General features: G+C 20.9%; 4 protein-coding genes across 4 annotated transcripts; 1 reads left to right on the top strand and 3 right to left on the bottom strand.

The window, feature by feature from the left end:
* Nucleotides 1-604: 604 nt before the first annotated feature.
* On the bottom strand, nt 605-9127 carry PBANKA_0807900 (conserved Plasmodium protein, unknown function; the record flags this gene model as incomplete). Its single annotated transcript, XM_034564232.1, has 1 exon — nt 605-9127. One exon carries the CDS (start codon nt 9125-9127, stop codon nt 605-607), a length of 8523 nt encoding a protein of 2840 aa, XP_034421049.1.
* A 2565-nt stretch (nt 9128-11692) lies between these two features.
* On the bottom strand, nt 11693-13313 carry PBANKA_0807800 (DNA replication complex GINS protein, putative; the record flags this gene model as incomplete). The annotated part of the gene is made up of 2 exons (XM_034564231.1): nt 11693-11931; nt 12086-13313. The coding sequence occupies 2 exons, from the start codon at nt 13311-13313 to the stop codon at nt 11693-11695; spliced, it is 1467 nt and encodes a 488-aa protein (XP_034421048.1).
* Nucleotides 13314-15948: 2635 nt separating this feature from the next.
* Nucleotides 15949-20354, bottom strand: PBANKA_0807700 (kinesin-5, putative; the record flags this gene model as incomplete). Its single annotated transcript, XM_034564229.1, has 2 exons — nt 15949-20010; nt 20094-20354. 2 exons carry the CDS (start codon nt 20352-20354, stop codon nt 15949-15951), a joined length of 4323 nt encoding a protein of 1440 aa, XP_034421047.1.
* Nucleotides 20355-23176: 2822 nt separating this feature from the next.
* PBANKA_0807600 (40S ribosomal protein S11, putative) lies at nt 23177-24340 on the top strand (the record flags this gene model as incomplete). Its single annotated transcript, XM_034564228.1, has 4 exons — nt 23177-23200; nt 23508-23707; nt 23889-24059; nt 24250-24340. The coding sequence occupies 4 exons, from the start codon at nt 23177-23179 to the stop codon at nt 24338-24340; spliced, it is 486 nt and encodes a 161-aa protein (XP_034421046.1).
* Nucleotides 24341-25099: the final 759 nt, after the last annotated feature.

Genomic DNA, 25099 nt, shown 5'->3' with positions numbered 1-25099 from the left:
TCGTTTTATTTTTCTTCTTTTTTATTATTCATTTTATCATATAACTCCTTAATTTCTATAACGAACAAATGTCATATAAAAATGTAAAATAATAATACATGTATTAAGATCACATATATGAAGAAATGTGAAGTGTATACAGCTGGTAAATAATATAATAGTATGATAATAAATATGCTTCTCTATTTTTTTTATAAAAAAAACAAAAAAGTGTTATATATAATGAGTTTAAAATAATTATTTAGTTTTTATGTGTTATTAATAAATCCAAGTTTCAAAAAAATAAAATGGCAATTTCACTAAATAATCACTAAAACAAAGTTTACACATACGTGTTATACATCATATCCACATTTGTATATGTGTATATGTGTGTGTATATTTTTGAAAGGATTATAACTTGCCTTTAATGGCATTATTATTCAAAAAAATAATTAAAAAATGAATAAATATAAAAAATGAGCAAAAACAAAATAAAAAAGATGTACACACATATCCATATTTATTAATAATATTTTATAAAAAAAAAAAAAATTAAATTATTTTACAAATTTAAAACATATATATATTTTTTTTTTGTCATTTCAAATAGACAATTTTTATTTCATTCATTGAATGTCTCATTTCGATCTTCATTGCCCCCATCGTTTTCATCATCTGATGTTGCAATACTAATAATTGGGTCTTTATTTTTATTTTTTTCATCTAAGCAGTTGCTACCATTGCTATTGCAGTCATACTTTCCATTTTCAGCTTCGCTATCCTCTCCATTTCGATTTTCATTTATATTCATATTATCAATTTCATCATAATCTATCATATCTTTATCGGCATCATCAGAATTACTTTCATCCCCCTCATCACAAATGCTACTATTTAATTCTCCCTTTGAATCGAACTGCTCATAATCTGCCTCGTCCATTTCCCTATCCTCTTCCTCAGTTTCGTCAACTTCGCCATCATTTTCCTCTTCATTTTCTTCATTTTCCTCTTCATTTTCTTCATTTTCCTCTTCATTTTCTTCATTTTCCTCTTCATTTTCTTCATTTTCTTCATTTTCCTCTTCATTTTCTTCATTTTCTTCATTTTCCTCTTCATTTTCTTCATTTTCCTCTTCATATTCTTCTTCATATTCTTCTTCATATTCTTCTTCATATTCTTCTTCGTATTCTTCTTCGTCTTGCCCGTAATCCATCACTTGCCTATCATCATCAGATGATATGACATAACAGCTGTCACTTTCTTTTGCATCTTCATTTTCATTTTGAGATTCTTTATCACTTTTCATCATAGAGTTGTTTTCGTTTTTTTTCGTATAATTGTTTTCATCGCTCGTTGCATCTAAATTGTTACTATTGTATGCTTGATTTAGTTTGCTTATATTTTCTAGTAGTTCATATTTTTTTTTTTCCTCATCATAATAGTTATCAAATGATTCATTTGGGGAACTGCCCCCTAAGTTATCGTTATCGTTATCGTTGCCATCTAAATTTATATTTTGTTGAGTTGGATTTTCCGCTATCCCAGATGATGTACCTCCACTAGTAAACTTGTGCGAATTATTCATTTTTCTCATTTTTTTTTTTGCATGTTCTGCTTTATTATTACTATTTTGTTTAGCTATTTCTGAGTCGGAATGATATTTCCTTTTTTTTGATCCTTTCATTTTAAAACTATCATTATTATCAAAAGAGCTAAATTCACACTCTGACAAATATGAGCAAGTAGCACCATTTACAAAAGTGTTATTGTGATTTTCGACTTTGTTAGTAAAAGAAGGTGGAGATATATTTTCTTCATTTTGGGGATTCGAAGTATTTATATTTATGCCAATTGTTATATTTTCATAATTTATATGTTTAACTGAATCATCGCCTAAAAGTTTATTTTCTTCGCTAACTTCTGATACTATATTATTTCCATTATCGTCATTATTTTTATAATTATTTTCAAATAAATTTGACTCAACATTTGAAGTTAAAAATTCCTTTTCTCCAAAATTGTTCCCATTTTCTACTATCACATTTTCTTCATATCTTTGTAAAGTCTCATTCCCATCACAATTGTTTCCATCATAATTGTTATTATCTATATTACTTCTTTCTTTATTCGAATAGCTAAATTTTTCTCCCTCTTTTTCTTCATCATTATCAATCACATCTGCATATTCTTCTCTATTGTTGTTATACTCATTATATGATTCTATATTTGTGTTTTCTTTTTCTTTGTTATTGTTTAATACATTTTCATTTATTTCCATATCCCCCTCTTCTTTGCACTTTTCCTCATGTTCATCATGTTCGGTATGCTCCTTGTTGGCTCGATAATCCTCTTCTTCAGTTCCATCATTTTCAACGCTATACATTTGATCATCATTATACTCTTCATTTTTGAGCGCATCAATTTGATCATTTTGATTATTTACTTGTGTAGCTATATTTTCATTTTTTATATTTTCTTCCTCATTTTGTGTTTCTTGATATATTTGAACCGTTTGAACTTGGGTATCTTTGGGGGTTTCGATAGTATTTTCATTTAAATCTTTAAAATTGAGTGCATTATTATACTGATTTTGATTTTGGAAGTAAGAATTAATATTCGAAAAGAAATTGTTAGTCTGGTCATTTTGAGATGGGTGAATTTTACCATCAGAGAAAATAGAAACTTTTCCTCTTTCAATAATAAAATTAAATTTATTTGTAAATATTTGAATATGTTCATAATTTTCATAAGAAAAAGTAGATACTATATTTAATAAATTATTTTCAATATTACTCAAATTCAATTTTTCTTTGTTCTCTAATTCTGAAATCATTATATAATCGTTCAGATAAAAATCTAGTTCTTTTCGAAGTTGAGTTAATTGATTATATATGGAATTTTGTATAACCTTTTGTGTATTCATAATTTTAAAAATATGAAAAAATATATTTGATTGATGCACTAAATTAATAATAAAACTTTTATATTTAATCAAATTTTTTATATTTGAATTATTCATTTCGTCTTTTTGTTTTAAATTATCATTTAAATTGCTTATACAATTTTCATTATTTTGTAGGCTATTCTTTAATTGTATAATTTGCTCTTCATTATTTATTTTTATTACTTCATTATTCTTATTTTGATCTTTTAAATTATTTATAAATAAATTTAAACTTTGTATATTTTCCTCAAGGTAATTTATTTTATCCTTCAAAATTTTGATTTCTTTTAAGTTTCGATTAATAATATATAAATAACAAGATCCTAGTTTAAACATTTTCAAAATGTTACATTTTATTAGTGTTATATGATCTGAGCTCACAGAAAATTCTCGACTTTCTGATGAACTTAAATTATTATTATCACTTTCGACACTATTTCGTGGAATTTTTTTTAATGTATTTATTACCTCTTCACATGACGTGTTCATAATTTCTTCCATTCCCATAATCTTTTCTTCAATTTTTTTCGAATTATTATCTTTCATATTTATATTATATTTAATTGGTGTATTTGAATCATCTTCTTTACCCACATTTTGATTACTATTATTATTTTCTACTAAATTACAACACTTCGTTGGGTTATTATTATTATTATTATTATTATTATTATTATTATTATTATTATTATTATTATTATTATTATTATTATTATTATTGTTACTATTATTATTGTTAACTTTTTGTTGTAGCAAACTAATAATTTCATCCTTTTGTTTTATATATTCATTTAAATTTGTTTTATGCTTTTCCATCATATATATTGACTCTTTTAATTTATCATAGTTTGCTGATAAATTTATTACGTCTTTATTAAGCTTGGCTATTTCCTTATTTTTATTTTTAACATCTTCTTTCATTTGTTCAATTATATCATTTTTATTTTCTAACTCTGCAGTTAGATCGATGTTTTCATTAATATATTTATATATTTCAAGGGATACTTGATTGTTTTGTGATGTTTTAGAATTATCTATGTTCAATGAAGAACCTTCATCAATTGGTCTATCAAATATTGAAGTTGTAGATTCTATTCTATTCATACTATCTTTCATTTCTTCCAATTGATTATATAATTTTTTAATTTCAAAATTAAGATTAACAATTTGTTTATCCTTTTCATTTATTTTTGCTATATGTTCTTCTACTTGTTTTTTCAGCACATCCCTTTCAATAATATTCATATCATTATTTTTAGTTGAATTAAAGAATTGTGAATCCCTTTTTAATTGTTCTATTTCTTTTTCATAGCATTCTTTTCGTAATAATAAAATTTTATTTTCTTCTGTAATCATTTCAACTTGTGTTTTTAATTTATTATAAGAAATTAAATCAGTACTATTTTTATTGGCTAATTCCATTTGATATCTTTTTCTTTCTTTTTCTTCTTTAATTAATTTTGTTTCCAAATTTTGAATTTTCATACTACTTTTTTTTTCATTTAAATTTCCCTTTTCAAGTTGATCACACAAATCTTTTAATTGCATTCTTGATGATTCGAGATTTATTTTTAAATTTGAAACATATTCATCTTTTTGATTAGTCATATTATTATCAATTAATTTTGCTCGAAGTTCAATAATACATTTTTGTTGTTGTAAGTGTGTTTCTTTTTGTACTCTTATATTTTCTTTTAATTCAATTATTTTGAACTTCATTTTTTCAGTATTATTGTAATTTTCTTGAATTTCTTTATGAAGATCTTTATTTATTTCTACTAGTTGTTCTAATCTGTTTTTAATCATTACATTATCACTAACTTCGACTTCTTTTTCTAAACTTTCCAATAAATATTTATTATCTTTTTTTAAAATATTAATTTGTTCATTTAAAACTTTTACCTGTTCTTTGTGTGTTGAAACAAGTAAATTAATATCATCAGTAAGTTTTTTATTTAAACTAATTTGCTCATTATATTTTTCGGATGTATTTTCAAATTTTTTTTCAACATTTTCTTTTTCTTTCTTTAACAATTCTATATATTCTTCTTCTTTTTTTTTCATATTCATTTCATCATTTTTACCATTATCAATAATTTGTGCCTTAAGTAATAGTTTTTCATTTGTTAATTTTAATTTTTCAATTTCAAGAGTTTTTTCTTTTAATTCATCACTTACTTTTTCTAATTCATTTGTTAATTTTTCTTTTATATTATCTACATCTTTTTCATATTTATCTTTTTCACACATTAATAAATTTTTTACAAATTTTAATTTATCTTCATTTGTTTTATTTATTAATATAAACTCTTTATGTTTTTCTATTTGTTCGTTACACATTTTTTTTAAGTGCTTAATTTCTTCTTTACTATCAGCACTAAAACATCTCCAAGTTTCGATTGATATTAATAATATTTCTTTTTCTCCTTTTAATTTTAATATTTCTGCATTTAAATCGGTAATATTTTCTTCAAGTTTTTTTATCTTTTCTTCATATTCTATTTTACATGCAGTTACATCTATATTTAAAAAATAATTACAATTTTGATCCCTGTCTAAATAATTTCCATGAGCTATATGTTTTTTCTCAATTCCTCCAGATAAATCATCACCAATAGAGGCATTGTTATTCACAGTGGTATTAACACTATTCAGTGTGTATCCAACTATCGATGATGTATCTTTATTATTTTTTTGTGAATTTATACTAGTTTTGAACATATTCAATTGTTTTATACGCTCAGAAAGTTCAACTTTTAGTAACTGATTTTTTGCTTGCATTTCTTTAATTTTGATTAATAAATTGTTATTTTCTTTTTTTAAAGAATTTACATTAAAATTCGATTTTTTATTATTTTCTTTTTCTTCTATCCATAAAGCATTTAAATTATTCAATCGAATATCATAGTCATATTTCATACGTTCATTATTGTTTAGCAAAGTTTCCATTTTTTCCTTCAAATACAAATTAACTTCTTTTGATTCATGCAAAAGTGTTTGTAAACATGCTTTTTCTTTTTCATACAAATTTATGATTTCACAATTTTTTTCATTTAGAGTATTATTTTTTAACTCTTTTTTTGATAATTCCTGCTCTAAATTGTAATTTTCATTTTTCATATTTTCATATTGCTCCATAATTATACAATTATTATTTTTATATTCATTATATTCTTTTTCCAATTGGAAATACTTTTCATTAATTTCTTTTACATTATTTTCTTTTTTTATAATCAATTTTTCTAAATATTCCTTTTCTTTTTTAATTAATTCTATATTTGTTTGCAATTCTTGCTTATCATTATATAAATTTATTTGTGCATTATTTATATCTTTTATTTTTTTCTCACGTTCTATAATTAAATTTTCATATGTTTTTGACAATCTTAATATTTTATAAAATCTTTTTAATAACAAATCAAATGAAATTTCAACGTTACTAAAATTTAAATTAAATAAATTAAAATATCTTTCATAAACATTTTTATGTTTTGTTTCAACATTAAATAAGTTTAAAGATATAAACTTGTTAAATATATTATTAATATTGACAAAATGATCATGATAAAATTTTCTATATTTTTCTAATAATTTTTTTTCTTCAAATAAATGAAGCAATTCTTCATCACTATAATCCTTTTTGCATTTTTCTAACTCTGTTATTATTATTCCGATTTTACTATCATCGTTTGGATAAGAACCAAGAAAGGTATTATCATTATTATTAAAATTTTTACATGTTTTATCTATAATAAAATTATATTCTTCATTTTCAAGTAAATTCTCAACTTTATATGCATCATTATAATCAGATATCCGATTAAATATTTGTAAAGTTAGCATATAATCATCAATATATGTAAGCAAATTACTACTTCGAAAATATGCTATTTGTGTATTTTCTATTTCTACAATAGCTTTTTCTAAATTTGCCATAATATGTTCTATTGCATATGAAGAAGGTGAATAATAATAGTCATCAATATATGAACCATCCTCTTTATTGCTATAATTAGTATTATCTACATTACTGTGTGTATGACATTCTTCATTTCCATTATATGTTGTATTAGAAAAATCTTTTTTTTTCATTTTTCTTTCATGTGTATTATTTATTACTAAATTTGACATTATATTTCTTTGATTATATTCTTCTGGATGACTTAATTTTATACCACCAGAATTATTACTAATACATGATGGGGTTTGTTGATTATAATCATCAATCACTGCTGATGTTATCATATTATTATTATCCCTTTTTTGACGTTCATGTTTTTGTACATATTCTATAACTGTATGCTCAACAAATGATTGAATAGAATAGTTTCCATTACTTTGATGCGCTATTGATATAAATTCTGGAGTAGCAGATATCACCTTAATAAGTGTGTCTTTTTCTAACCGTAATCTCATGTTTGTTTCTACAGATTTTTCTAAAACACTTTCCTTTTCCTTTAATTTATTTTCTAAATTTTTTATATATTCAATTTTTTCTACTAGCTTATTTTCAAAATGAACTTTTTCATTATATAAATTTGTCATATCAGAAGATAAATAATGTTTTTTATAAATGGATTCATCATCTTTATGTGAATTATTCTTACTACTGGAATATAATTTTTCATAATGCTCTTTTGTTTTTGTTAATGTAATTATTTTAATTTGTGCTTCGTTAAGCATATAATTTAATGTTATATATTTTTTTTTTTTTATTTTAATATATTTATCATCATTTTCACTTATATCATATGTTCCTGATTCAAATTCAGTCATTTCAGTTTCATCAATTTTAGAAGAATTTTGTATAAGAATTTCATAAATATACAATGCTGAAAAATCATTAATGCTTTGAAATATATTTTTATCAATTTTATACTTTTCAAAAATATCTTTAATTTCGGCATTTTTTCGTAAAATTATTATTTTACAATTTTTTTGATTAATAAATTCATGTGTAATTGCAAACATGTTATTATTTTTTTTTATGATTTCTTTATATTTATTTTCAAATATTTTCATGCAATTTTTTAAATTGTCAATTTTTCCCTTTAAATCATTAATTGTATTTTGCAAATTCTCATTTTGTACTTTTAAATTATCTCTTTCTTTTTCCGCTTGAATTACCTGTTTGTAACTTTCTTCTGATTTTGCCAAAGATTGTGATAATATATCTTTAACTTTAGCAAAATTTTGGATAGAATTTTTTTTATTAATTTCTTCCTTATTCAGAATATTTTTTAAATTTTGTATTTCCTCTTTATATTTTTGTTCTATGGCATACGTTTTTTTTTCAGCTTCGAGATATTTATTTATTAACAAATTTCCTTTAGATGTTAGTTTTTCATTTTCATCTCTTAACCTTTCTTCTTCTAATTTAAACTTTTCTATGTCCGTTTTTTTATTGATTTCATATTTTATTTTTTCATTTTTTAAGCTGGTTATTTCTTTATTTAATAATTCATTTTTTTTTAAAACCTCTTTATATTTATCTTCGTATATTGCAAGTTTATATTTTATTTCATCATATTCCTTTTTATAAAAAGAATGATTTTCAATATTTAAATTTGATTGACTATTTTTTCTTTCTAATTCTTTTTTTAATTCAAAACATTCCTTTTCAATTTTATTATTATTTGTTTGCAATTCTTTTATTTGATCAGTTTTTTTACTACATTCTTCTTTAGTTCTTATCAATGTATCCATAATTAAATTATAATCTTTTATTTTAAATTTAAGTTTTTTTCTTAACATCGAAATTAATTCATCTTTGTCTGCGTAATTTTTATCACTAAATAGGTGATCATCTTCTTCACTTTTAAGTTCATTAATGCAAAGAGATTCAATCATATTATCATCACCCGGGAAATTGGAGATGCTACAATTTCCTATGTCTATTGCGGTTCCATTTATGTTACTACCATTATTTATATTGTTATTTTTTCCTTCTAATATTTTTTTATAATTTTCATCATTTAATAAATCTAACTCTTTTTCCATATCTAGAAAATCTAAGTCCATTTGTATATCCCCATCTCTTATATTTGTGTTGGCAATAGAAAAGTTAGCATCCTTTCCTAAGCCCAATACTCCATAATTACCAGTGGTTTTAAAATCGAGTAATTTACTAGCTTCACTTTTGAAGTTTAATTTATCATTTTCCATAACATTTTTATCGCTTGTTTGCATATTATTATTCATTTTTTTCACGAAAAAGTGAATATATGTGCAAAGATTAGCGTATATAATGTGCTTATATATATATATATATATATATCTATGCGTACATATATATGTATATGAATGTATATATCTAAGCACATCTTATCATATCACACACATGTGTATGTGAGTATTTGTATATAATTTTAGAGTAAATGCTTATACTAAAAAAATCTGCTTTCAAAATTTAAAGCATTTTCAAGTGCATTCGCTGTAAATTCAATTCCATTTTTCTTTCTCACAAAGGTATAATAATATATGCATAAATGAGTGAGCAAAAAACGGAAACGTGCAAACGAACGCGTATGGAAGTATATGGACGCAATATGTATTACATATGATATATATATTATATCGAATAAATGGAAATTCAAAATTTATATCTTTATATATAATACATATATTTCTTACAAAGCATTCATTTGCTACAGCCAAATATAATATTGTTTTTAATAAAAAAAATTCCTCAAATAGTTTATTTCAACATTCATTTAAAAAAAAAATCATAATAATGATATTAATAAGGTATAAAATGCATATGTATATATAATATTAAAAAAATGAATATAAAATAAAAATAAAAAAAAAGAATATAGTGTACCACAAATTTTCTGTAAAAATAATTTCCAAATGATTTAATTTTCAATAAATTTAATTTATTTCCATTTTTATTTATTTAGTTCTGCATATATTAAAAATGCAATAATTGACTATATAGTATTTATATTATCTAATATGCATATAATATTGTATTTTTTTATATTAATATTTTACATATTTAAAAATAGTACAGATAAATATATATATATATATATATATATATATATATATATACATATATATGTACTTTGAATAAATTTATGACTGACTGCCCAGGTTATTTTTATTTTGTTCATATTTTTTTTCTTATTATTAGCATATTTTTGGAAAGTTGTTATAAATTATTTCATGTTCATATTTTTTTGTATAAAAAAAAATGACCAAAAATAAATAAAAAGGTAATATGTTAGTAAAATAATAAAACAAATCGATTAATTCATTATTATAATAATTATTTTATATTGTTGTTTTCGCAACATTGTTATATAGTCAATACTATTAAAATAGCATCATTTACACTTTTGTCGTCACGCTATTATTTTTGGGGGGATTAAATAGGGATAAAAATAAAAAATAGTTTTATTTTGTTTATTTTACTATTTTGGAACAATGTAATTTGTGGAAAATTATTTGTGTAGTATTATTACCATATTACGTAAGACGAAGGAAATGCTAGCATTTTTTTTTTTTTATTTCTATATTATATATATATTCCTTGCTCACATATAAATGCGCTATCTAAGGGTAACATTTAAGGAACATATTTTTCTAAGTTAAAATTGTATAATGAAAAAGAGAAAAAAAAACTGAGCGTTATATCAATTTGTGGGAAGTTTTTTAAAGATGGTATTCTTTAACATTTTTTATTCCGCTTTTTGGGAAAAATAAACATACTATATGTAAATAAATGAATACATTTCTTCGCTATTAGCGCATTCTAATCCTGTGCGATTTTTTTGTAGTCTTCAAAAAATTTAAAACAAAATTTAAAACAATTTAAAAAAAAAATTACTACTATCAGTATTGTATATTTACTTACTCGTTTCAAAAAATGTCCAATTTTTCCATGTGTGTTCATTTATATTTTGTCTACACGCGTTCTTTCTTGTACTGCGTGCAGATACAAAAATTATGTTGCTTAGCTATTAAGTTTTAATAAAGCTTACTGAAATTGTAAAAGCTTTTAAAATTGTGGGATGCACACAAAAAATATACGATAAAATTATTTATAATAACTAATGCAATACTTTATTTGTTCGTCTTTGTAATGCTAATCAAAAATTTATGTGTTGTTAAAGCTATTAAAAAGATATTCTTAAAAATTTTATCATTAAAAATATGTATTGTACACACAGTGTAAATATACATGAGCATACACATTAGTTTTATATAAATCAAAGTTAATGCATGCAAAAAAAAAAAACAATAAAAGATAAAAGATTAATTATACTATAAAAAAGAAAAATTATAAGCAAATGAAGCACAACATATAATGTGGAAAAAATATATAAAGATCTCTATATGATCAACAAAAGGATATACGAAAAAAATAAAAAAATATAAAATATAATAATAGTCTATAGGCATGGTATAGAAGGTGATGGAAATGAATGTGAAAAAAAGGAAGTAAGAAAATGTAAAGTCTTCTATATGCTACTCATATAGCAATAATAACTAGTATTTATAAATTATGAAAGATATAATAATTAAATACAACATAAGCGTCTTAAACAATCCCTTTATACAAAAACATAAATTATATAAAAGGATGTCGAATAAGTAATATTAAAAAAATAGAGTTAAGCCCACCTAAATGAAAAATGTTTGTCTATACATAAGCACATATATGTGTGGCTAATGCATAAGTTTTTTCCTATTCTGAAAATTATCCTATGATAAAAAAAGAGAAACATGATTATTCTTACTTTTTCTAGCCGTAAATTTTCATGTATTATATGAGCTAAAAATGAACGGATCAAATAGATAATTTCGTACATCAAAATTATCATCTAAAGCATTCGAATTATTTTGTTTTTGGAAAAAAACTGATGCCAAATAGTTAACACAATAAGTTTCATAAATCTGAATATTATTTATTATTAAAATTTCTGAAAAAATATTGCAATTTTTAAACTTTGTCATAATTTTATGTATTCTTTTCTGTCTTATATCTTGGATTAGACCTATATGAAAAAAAAAAAAAAAAAAAAAAATATATAGATATTTATATTAACAATTCAGGTATATTGTAATATTTTTTTCTAGATAATAAAAAAAAAAAATGTTTTTATATTTTCGCATTTTATGTATAGTGTATATACTTAGAAACTGTCATACCTGCCACCTTAAGAATGTATTTGTAAGGAGCTCGCTGACCAATACTCTCAATAGGAGTAGAATTTTTAAAAGAATTATTTTCCAAAAACATGGAAGATATTTCAAAAAAAAAAGGGCTAGGAAGATCAGTAAGTTCATGCAAATCTTCAAATTCTTTTTTATAAATATTTTTTAAATTATCGAGATAAAACCAAAAAGGGAATTCGACAGTAGCTAATCCTTCTTTACTTAATTCTTTAGCAATATATAAAGGATACCATTGTCTTTGGCCAGATTTCATTTTTTTAAAATCAAAACCTTCAACTTCAGATAAATCGAAATATGGAATATCAGCCAAAGCTTTAACAACTATTAATTCATCTAACGCTTTTTGCCAAATAATATGATTTATAGATTCTTCAAATAAATAATTGATAGAAATTTTATTTAATTCTAAAAAATGAGGATTAAATTTCATAGGGAGGTATTCTATATATTCATTATGAGGAACCATATTTTTATTAACAAAAGATGCAGTTGACAAAGGTTTGTCATTTATATATAAAGTTTCATTTATTGTTTCAATATTATCTTGTTGTAATTCACTATTTTGTAAATGTGTATATATATTAATTATATTATCATATACATAATTTTTTTTAAATTGCTTTCCTTGTATAAATACAATATTACTTTTAAAACAATCATATGCATTCGATAGTTGTGGAAAAACATTTTTTATATTTTTAAAGCTAGTATATAGATTATATATTTTTTCATATACACTTGATAATACTTTTTTTTTAGAATATATTTCATCAGTATTCATTTCACTTATTGCTGTATCTAATTTATCTAAAATAGTTTCTAATAATATTAAATGCTCATTATTTATTGTTATATTTTTATTTCCAATTAGATATTGATCCCGAATATAAAATATGTTATATACATCTTCACATGATTCTATATTTTTTATTGGTAATTTAGGAAAATCTACTAACACAATATTAGATTCTTTATTATTTGTTTTATCATTATTTATATAATTATATTCACTTGCGGTATTGTTATTTATATTTTTATTATCATAATAGTTTAAACTTGTATTATTTGACGCATATGCTTTTCTTCTTGACTTTTCATTCATAAAAATATTATTTTTCTTGATTTTTTTTGTATTAGACGTTTTTCTTAATTGTGTTCTTTTATTTGCTTTTTTCTTAAAAATGGAAAAAACATCTGTCATTTTCATCGAAAAATAATCGAAAATAAACCCTGAAATTATTCCCTGTTTATGTTTCCCTCTTCAAACTATGTATTAGATCCTGTGTCTAACTTTTTTTTTTTAAATGCAAAGAAATGTGAAGATATAGAAAATATATATATATATAATAAATATATTAGGGCATAATTTCTCCCTTTTCACAATTAAACGATTTTAGATGGTAATACTTGTGCTCCAATAAAATAATTTCTAATCTTTAGTTGAATGTTTCATTAATTTGTGTATTAAATTTTTTAGGGACTTTTCTGTAATTTGTTTGAGCACGTATTCGTGTGTTTTGCCAATGGTTGAATGTACGTATACATTCTTAAACTTTCAATTGTTTATATGCAACATATCCTATTATTTATCTTAATTTTTTGTAATCCATACAATATAACTATGACCAAATGCTATTTATGATGCTCCCCTTTTCCTATATACATACATATAAATATATATTTGTGTGAATACATAACTCTTTTTGATGAATTTTATTATATTATTCAAAATATGATTTAATTTTTTTTTAATTTGTTATTCTTTAAAAATCTGTAACAATGTATGCTCTCCATATATAAAATTCTTTTGCCTAACAATAATGAACAAAATAAAAATATAATATACATATGTGCTACTTATTATATTCAAAGATATTGGTTCTATGCCATAATTATTATCTTAAATTATTATATTTTTTTCCTTTTTTTCTTTTATTATAAAATTTTAATCATTTCTTTTTTGTGTATATTTTACATATTACTTTTGTATTCCCAATTTTGCAAATTTCAAATACCATAATTTTGTATTTCTGTATTTGCGTTTACACTGTTTTGTGTGTTTTTTTTTATTATTATTTATTTCGTGATATAATAAATGCAAAAATAAAATGGAAATAAAAATAAATAAATAAATATGATGAACGAATGAATGAATGATAATATTGGCCTATGGAAAGAAATTTAATTATTTTTTTATTTTTATTTTTTTAAATGTGTGTAATCATAATGTTATTAATGAATGTGAGAAAAAAAAATACAAAAACCTTATCTAATAATAACTAATAAAAAAAGTAATAAAATTCTTATTAAATGTAAAGAACAAATATAAAAATTTATTTTAAGAGAGATGTATCATAGGGGAAATAGCAAAAACAATTTTACACATATGTATTTGAATATGTGAAGTTTTAAACATTATTCTTTTTTTTTTTTTTCTTTTATTTCTTAGTCAACTATTTTGTTAATATATAAACGCTATTTCTCTTTCTTAATTATGCCATGCCAAAACCAAACAATAATCACAATGATAAAGTGATAAAATAAAATGATAAAATAAAATGATAAAATAATACATTTTTTAACTTTTTACTATTTTATCCTCTTAAAATACCCTAGTAACTAGATTGGATATGTGTCGATTTCTTACCTATCCTTTTATTTTCGAATTAAAAAAAAAATACTTAAAATTGTAACAATTTAGTGATAATGCTCAAATACACACATGTTATATACACATTAATTTTAAATGAAATAGAGTTTATGTAAATTTTGTTAGTCATTTATACACATAATTAATTGGGAAAATAGTTAATAGGTTTTGGAAAAACATTGGGTTTTCGTATTCAATTATATAATTTAAAAAATGTAGATAGATTTTTTGATGTCTAACATACATCAGAATATGTGTATATTTCCTGTCTGGACATATATACACGCATATTTATATATTCATCTATTTATTTACTCATGAAAAATTAGGAAAGTTTTTTGTACTTAATGTATTTGTAAAAATAGTGAAATAATAAATTACTAGAAAATGAAAATCATAAATAAAACCATATGTTGATAATTTAAATTAATTCCTCTTAAAATGTTTTAAAAGTGAAAAAATAAGAATAGTTGTAAAAAAAAAATGATTAAGCCAAAATAATTTTGTACATAAAATAAAAAGGTATATAAATTAATAATAATTGTATGTGTGTGTATATAAAGCAATTATTAAATATATGAAATAAATTATAATATAATTTTTATTTTATTAATAAGCAAATAAAATAGAGCTTCTTTTATCTTTCAATGCTAAACCAAAAAAACAAAAATCAAATAAACGGACAAATTTAAAGAAACCGAAAAAAAAGTTTTGAAAAAATAAATAAGTAAAATAAAGAAAAGTATATGTAGCACTATAATAGAGATGCTAAAAAAAAAAAAAATAAATAAGAATAAATCGATTAAAAAAAATTACATTATAAATTTTGAAACATACAAAAAGTCGAATATTTAAGGAAAAATCCTTTATTCTATATATGGATAAAATATTGCAAAATAAAATTCACAATATAAAAAATATGATTGTTATGTTTCATATTTTATTCAAATTTTTAATAAAAAAAAGGAAATATTATTCCAAGGAAAATTATATAATTCACATATATATGTGCATATTCAAATGTGGTTAAATAAAATTGAAGAATCATCAAATTTATGTCTTATAATATACGTGAATCGTTTCACGCTATAAATAAAAAAAATAACATATTTTCTTAATAAATGTTTACTAAATATATATTAGTAGTATATCGAAATGTACATATTTATTGTGGGTTGTTTAAATATTAATCTTCTAATTTTCGAAGCAATTTGATGTTTTTATTTTTATAGGAGTCATCCTTAAAACGCTTAAGTAATGGTGAGTTTTTATTTGATGTAAATTTTTCAGTATTTAGTTTTACAATTTTAGTTTCCAATTTTATACCATTATTATTATTATTATTATTATTATTATTATTACTATTATTATTACTATTGTTATTACTATTGTTATTATATGTATTTGGACGAGTGTGAACATGATCAACGCTTATGTTTCTTTTTCTATTTTGCTCTTTTAAAGGTTTGATGTTATTTTTTTCAACATTTCCATCAGTTTTAAGACAAAAATATTTTTCATTTTTATTTCCATTTAATTTGTTTTGATGTTCTATTTTAGATTTTTCATTATTTATTCCAATCAAAATGCTAGGCACATTTGGATTGTTTATTATTGTATTCAAATTTGTGTTAGTATTTACCGAAGATATATCATTATATTCCTTTGTAGTACATCCGCTACTGTTTAACCATAGTTTGTACTCACCACTTAATATTGCACGTTTAAGAGACGTATTTTCAGTATTAATAAAATCAAAATTGTCATTTATTTTTTCAAATAAACATTTAAAATCAATATTTTTAGAATTAATTTCGTTTTCTAATTCTTTTAGAGTCGAATTTTTTATGTCTAAATAATTGTCATTATTTTCATTTTTTTTCTCGAATTGTGTATATTCATTGTTGTCAAAAGGATTAACATTATTATTTTCAATATTTATAGATTCTTTATTAGTCATATTTATATCATCAATTGTCAATGCTTGTTTATTTTTAATTTCATTTCGTATATCTTTAATATTTTCATTTATATTTTTAATTTCAATTTTATCTTTAGTCATAGAATCTGGTATATTGGTTAAATTTTGAAAATAATTTTGATTTATAATTTTATCTACAATTTTATTTATATTTCCTTTACAATTATCCAAAGTTTGAAGAAATTCTTTATTATATGTTAAAATGTTTTCAGTACATTTTTTACTAAAAATGTGATACATTTTTTCAGCATTTTCAAAGTATAATTTTTCTTGTAAAATTTGATTTGATATATTTTTATAATGTTCTTCCTTTTCAATTAAACTTTGATTAGTATAATTATCAAAATATTCAGTTATTTTATCAACATTTCGAGTATTGTTATTTATAATTTGTTCATAAATAGTAATAATATTTATTATATTATTTTTAATTTTATTTTCATTATTTTTTAATTGAATATTCATATCAGACATAACATTTTGAAACAAATCATTATATTGATTTATTTTATTATCAAATTTATTATTAAAATTATCATATTCTTTATCATAATTTGCATAATTTTTATTATAATTGTAAAAAAATGTTTCCATATATTTTAATGAATTTGTATATAATTCTTTATGTTTATTAATACCAACCTGTTCTTGTAATTTATCATTAAGTGCTTCAATTTTGTTATTTACTTTTTCGTTTAAAATTGTAATATTTTTATTTATTATATTTTTTATTTCATTTAAAACATTTTGCTCAAAATTTTTAACGTCTTCATTTATTTTTTCTTTATAATTTTGTATAATTTGATTTTTTTTTTCATTAATTTCAATTTCATATGTATTATATTGTTCATAATATTTTTTAATTATTTCTTTTAATTTTTTTTCTTCATTTAAAAAAAATTCTTCTTTGTCTTTAATATTTTTTTTAAAGCATAAACTTGATGATTTTAAAAAAAGATGAAATAAATCGCTTATATTTTTAATATATTCAACAATATTTTTAATACTACATTTTTCTTTTGATAAGTCGTTGGATATTTTGTTTACTAATTCAATACCTTCTTCGTTAAAAATAAAATTTTCTAAAATTTTAAAATTTTTTTGATAAGCAATTAACATAGTTTCATTAATGATATTATTCTCATCTTTTGCACACACATTTGATTGTTTTCCTTCATTTTGTAAATTTTCCTTTTCAATTTGATTTACATTTGATTGGATAGAATCTAAGACAATATTATTGTTAATATAAAGAAAAAAATCATTAATTGCCATATTTTCATTTTTCAATAAATTTTGAGCAATTAATAAATGGTCATAACGGTTTTTAGGGCTTGTATTTGATTTGATTTTACATTCCAACAATTTATTTTTAACCTTTTCAAAAATAATTAATGTATTTTTATCCGATTTTTCAATAATATCTATACTTTGTAAAAAAAAATTAAGAATGTCATTTTTTTTAGAATGTAAATCATTATTTAACTGTTCAAAACCTTTAATAGATTTCAAAAAAAATGTTTTATTATCTTCAATATTATTTTTTATTTGCAACAATATTTTTAATGAGTTATTACAAGTGTCATTGAAAAAAATATTGTCATTATTTATTTTTTGTTTAATTTGATCAAAGTTTTGACGAACAATTTCAGAAATAAGTTTATATTTTTCTTCAAATAAATAAATATTATCATAATAATAATTTTTAAGAATATCAAATTGATCAATTAAAAATTTATTAACATATTTTTCTTCAACAATTTTATTAATAAATATATCATATAATGATTGAATATTTTTATATTTTAAAAGAACATGTTTTAAAAATTGTATAACTTGATTTTGAACATCATCAGAATAGTCCATTTTATTTAACAGCGTTTTAATCTTTTTACTTTTTTCAAATAATATTTTTTCTTTTTCTAAAATAACTTCTTTATTTTTTTTAAGAGAATTTTGAATGTTATTATATTCTTCATTATCAAGATATACACCTCTTCTTTCACGATTAAGATTTAGAGCATTTTTTAGTTTTTCAATTTCATTATTTAAATCTTTTATTTTTAATTGTTTAGTTGTTTTAACGTTAATTTCTGGACGATTTTTTATATTTTTAGCTCGAAATACATAATCCAATGTACTTAATGTTTCATCAATACATAAAGACGATGGAGAAATAGTTGCAACAATAAATGTTTTAGTTTTTCCACCTAATGAATCTTGTAATAGTCTTGTTAATTTTGAATCTCTATATGGTATATATGATGTATTTTCTATTAATGCATTGATAACTCTCCCTAATGTAAGTAATGATTGATTAATATTACAACATTCTTGTTGTCTTATTTTTATATTTCCATATGAGTTTTTTAATGCATTTTCGCTCCCTGCTAAATCAACTAAATTAAGTTTCCCAATTTTTGTAATACTTTCGCCTTCATTATTTAAATCCTTCATAATTAATGTAATTGTAAATATCGAATGGCTTCTACTTGATTTTTTATTATATGATGTTTCTGCTGTTCTTCTTTTTTTTATTGCAGAACATATAATATAATATATTTCCTCAAATGAATTAATAGATTTTTCTTCTAATTTATCTACATTTAAACCTTTATTTTTATTTGATATATCTTCATATATTCTTAATTTATGATTTGTTTCAGTATTTGAGCTTAACAAATCACATAATTCTTCATTATATATTTCTAGATAACTTACTTTTATATTAAAATCGAAACTACTTTTTTCATTATTACTAATAATTATATCGTTAATATTATTATAATGTTTATTTGTGAATTTATTTTCCTCTTCAATTATTTTATTTCTGTTTGATAATAAAGGACTGTTTGTATCTTTTCTTTTTTCTCTATTGTATGGTTCTGTTATTTTATCAAATCCTGTAATGTCAGATTGCTTAATTTTTTTTTTTTTATTTTCAATATTTATATCATCATTTATATTATTATTGTGATCATTATAATTATAAGTTTCATATAATCCTCTTTCCTTTTTTATTGATTTTTCTTTTCTATTATTTAATATATCGAATATCCTTTTTGCTACTCTAAAAATTATTCCAGTATCATCATTATCACATAGTTCGTAATAATAATTTATATCACTATTTATACTATCATTTAAATCTACTTTTTTATTTTCATTATTTTTTAAATGTTCTAGAATTTTTCCTTCCATAGTATATGTTTTTCCAGTTCCGGTTTGTCCATAACAAAACAATGTGCAGTTAAATCCTTCTACTACCTAAAAAAAAAAATGAAATAATATTAAATCGTTTGAATATTAATAAATAGTTAGATTATATATAAGATACTATTATGTATTACCTCATCAACGATTTGAAAAATATAATTATTAAATAATGTCTTTTGATCAACATTTTTATCACAAGCATAATCGAAACTATATTTTTTTTCATAGATTTCGTTACTTCTATTAATTGTTAATATAACTTCATTATTATTAATTTTAACTACCTCTTCATTATTTATATCATTTTTTTCTTTCTCATTTAAAGGTCTGCACCGAACTATTACTTTGATATTAACGCAACTATGTTTATCATTTTGATAAGAGCTTCTAAGCATTGTATTTTATTTCACTTTATTTTTTATGCATTTATGTAAATGTGTGAGGATATGCACATATATTCCTCATTGATGAATACACTTGTATATATACCACTTTTTTTATGTTTATTTTGTGTGTATATGATCATATGCATTTTAATATACATACATGTGTTTATATTTATATTTATGCTTCTTTATACAAACTGTGAAAAACTCATCTATTTATTCTTTTAATAGACGAGCCCTCAAAATTTTTTATTTTATTTTATTTTTTTTTTAAAAATCGAACTTAAAAAAATTTCATAATTTTGATATTAAAAAATGTTTATTTGTGAAACAGGTAAATGAGCATAAAAAGGAAAAAAAACAAACAAAAAAAAATTAATAATTGTTATTATTATGTGTATATTATAAATACAAATTAAGGGTTTTAGGAAATACCAAAAAATTAAGATATGTGAAAAATAAGCAATTGTGTATTAAGCATATAAAATATGTACTATTATTTCATTTTTTTTATTACACATATTTTGATTTACATGCATACAAATAAAAAAATACTTAATGAAAATTGATATTGCTAAAAATGAAAAAAATTCATAAAATGTAAACATTTTATATTTTTTGTTAAAAATCTATGTGTACAATTCTCATAATGAAAAATACTCAGGAAAATAATTCTTATATTTTTATTGGCATAGTTTTTTATTAATTTTTTTTTAAATAAATAAAAAAGAGAAATTATATATTTAAACAAATAAATAAGAAAATTAAATTTATAAATATAATAAAATATTTAAATATATGCAATATTATATTAATTATTTTATATAAACAAAGCAAAATGTCTAAAATTAAATACATTTCAGAATAATTGAAAAATGTATTTCAAAAAATTAAAATATATTATATTCGGGAGAAAAATATTATTATCTTATTAGATGTTGTTGGCATAATGATTTAATGCAAATAATCATATAAAATTAAGGCTCCGCGTTTTTTTCATTTTTTCTTCTCAAATAATCTTAACGGAGATGAATACAAATTTATAATGCATTTTAAAATGCGTATCCCAATAAAATACGGAAAAATATAAAAGAAAAAAAATATATTAAGCTCTCCTAGCAATCGAAATATGTAAATTGTAATTTTTTTTTCTCTTAATTATAAAATAAAATAGCTACCTGTAGTTTTCTATTTCTTAATATAGCTAGTTGCATATTTTTTTTTTTTTACATATCCATATGGACATATATATATTGTTATATAGTCAATACTGTATTTTCGTTCCTATACTTTACTCAAATCATATTATAAAAAATGTACAATAATTAAATTTTCATAATTATCCTCATTTAATATGGTGTATAGCGCATTTTTTATTACATAAATATAAAGTTATTTTGATTTTGTCTTAAAAAATAAAAGATATTAATGTTGCAAAATATGCTGTATATATCGAGGGAATATACATTCCTATTTGAGAAACATAAAATGTTATCATTGCTCTATATGTAGTATAAAATACAAAATGCTAGTTGATGCTGCTTATATATATGTGTGTGTGTTATTAAATTGTATATAATGTTTTATAAAATAATTTTAAATTAGAGAACAAATTTTATTACACATTATATATTTTAAGATAGTAAAAATAACAATAACTGTTATTAACTACACTATAAATGTCCAATAAATGGGATTTTTTTATTTAATTTTTTTTTAACTTTGATAGTTATCCATCATTTTGTACATATTTATTGGTGATATGAATGACTCATATATTTAAGAGAATTATGCTATTATTAAAGCGAGGGTAAAATATAAAACTTATTTATAGTATATTGAGAAACCTATTCCATTATATATATAAAAAATAATTATTATATTATTGTTTTATTAATTATGAATTTTTTTTTAAATAAAATGATAGAAATAAAATATATTCATAAATTACATAGTATACAAATAAAAATATTTTATTATTATAGGCTTATGAAAAAGCCCAACGAAATTATAAAAAAAAATAAAAAGTAAAAATATATATATAAGAATATTTTATTAGCGTAAAATGGGAAATAATAATATATAGATAACCGGAATAATTTTATGTAGTTTATAATATAATTATTATATTATGTATATATTTTTCCTCATAAATATGTATAAAATAATGATTTATTTATTATATATGACCTTGTTTATAATATTGAGCATCATATCCACGAATTGCCCATATAATAATGCTGTAGGAATATAATAAATGAAAATATGTATTGATAAGAGTATAAATTATTAGCATAATTTTTTAGTACTACATATATATACAGGAGATTAAGGGGTATATAAGGACAAAAATATATTCATAATAAAATGCCATTAATTTTTATATATAACGGGTAATTTTTAACAAAAAAATATTATTATATATATTTATTCTGCCCCTTTTCAATATTATTATCTATGCATATACAAAAGTGTACCCTTGAGGGATTTGTATATATGACAAAATATGTATGTATTGCCAATTTATTGTTTCTTATATAATTTTTTTTTGTATGAAAACCCCATGAAATAATATAGTAAAAATATAATTATACCTTAATTTTTTTTTATAAATATGAATATAATAATAGCGTATTTACTTAATCCATAATGTATACATAAGCAATTATAAATTTTTTTGAATAATTTTTGCAAAAAATATTTTTTTTTTGGAAATCAAATAATTATAATAGTAAAAAAAATTAATTTTGAAATATTACAAAAATTTGAAAATAAGTATTTTAACAGTTTAAATAATCTGATTATTATTTAAAGATATCAAATTGGAAAAAATGGCTACAGCATTAGATGTTCAGGTATAATTTACAAAAAAACGAAAAAAACAAAAGTGATGTTATTATAAATATATCATCTTAGTATAGAAAAATAACAAAACTATAAATTTCCATATATAAAATATTTCTTAATTTAATCTTTACAAATAATATTGCTTGTTCATAAAATAAATAGATAAAATAGCTATTTTACAGCTAATTTGTATGTGTTGTATTTTTTGTTAATAAAAAATGATGTACGGCTACACTATACATGAAATTACGCATATATATTTATTGGCATATTATTTTTATTATGGTTATATATATTTTTTTTATGTTTCTATAGCACGAGAGAGCTTACCAAAAGCAAGAAGGAGCAAGCTTTTTTAATTCAAAAAAATTAAAAAAAGGATCCAAAAGTTATACCAGATATTGGAAAAATGTAGGAATGGGATTTGCTGTTCCAAAGGAAGCCAAAGAAGGTGTTTATGTTGACAAAAAATGTCCATTCACTGGAAATGTATCAATTAGAGGAAGAATATTAAAGTATGATAAATAGAAAAAATAAACATATTTATAAATTATAATTATTAAATAGTTTGCTCTTTCAATGCTATACATTTACCCACATATATATATGTATTTTTTTCGGATGTAAATATATGTATGTATTTTAAAATACACTTTCCCTCTTTTCATTTTATTTCTATTTCTATTTCCTTAACAGAGGTATGGTTATATCAAACAAAATGAAGAGAACCATCATTATTAGAAGAAACTATTTACATTATGTGAAAAAATATAATCGATTTGAAAAAAGACATAAAAACATTCCATGTCACTGTTCCCCATGTTTTGATGTAAAGGAAGGAGATATCGTTACAGTTGGTCAATGCAGGTAAAGCTTTATTATTTATATATATATATATATATATTTTTTTCGCATAAATATGATATATATTTATGTGGTTGTTTTAAGAGGGAATAGTTTTCAAACAATCTAACATAAAATATTTTTCTATGGATAAGCATGAATTTTTAACTATATCATTATTAATATAATTATTTTATTTTTTTATTATGATCAGGCCCTTATCAAAAACTGTCCGATTTAACGTATTACATGTAGAAAAACATCAAATTTTTGGAAGTGCAAGAAAACAATTTGTTTTATTTTAGATAAATAAATATATATACTTATATAACTATGCTTGCAAAAATGTGCATAAATGTATATGCTCATAAGAAAATTAATTTTTTTTACTTTTATATTTGCAAAGAATAGACCATTTTATTAATAACGTATTGTAACTTTATAATTTTTTTAATATATATATTTATTAAATAAAAACTATAAACATAGCATGATAATAAATATTAAAAATTCCTAAAATTAAAATTTATATAAAAATACATTTAAAACTAAAATTATAGTTACAATGATTGAAATTATTTATTCGCTGAGTAGGTATTATTGTCTGTGGTATATTCTTTGTTTTAATAATTCACCAAAATATATATTTAAAAAAATATTATGCAAATATAATTTGTTGTGGATATATTTATAAAAAAGGGAATTAACTTCACAGTGTGTATACATGTATATATATATATATTTATTTGTATTATCTTCAATGAAACATTTAGCTTTTTTCATATAAAAAAAGAAAAATAATATATTATAGCAAAAAAAAGAAAAGTTATAGGTCTTATACATGGCTAAATGGTAATACTTTTTTTTTCACACATTTACACAAATAAAAAAGGAATAAAAATTAACAACTTAAAGGTATAGTGTCATAGATAATACTAGTGTAATATAAAATGGTAAAGTTTGTAATAATAAAGGAAATAAGGGATGATATGATTTGTAGAAAATAATATTATGTTATTGTTATTTTTTTAAGCGAAGGGAGCTTTCTACTAATGTTGGGTGTT

Source organism: Plasmodium berghei (genome assembly GCF_900002375.2).
Source record: "Plasmodium berghei ANKA genome assembly, chromosome: 8".
Taxonomy (NCBI): Eukaryota; Apicomplexa; class Aconoidasida; order Haemosporida; family Plasmodiidae; genus Plasmodium; species Plasmodium berghei.
This window is presented reverse-complemented; position numbering and strand designations above follow the sequence as displayed.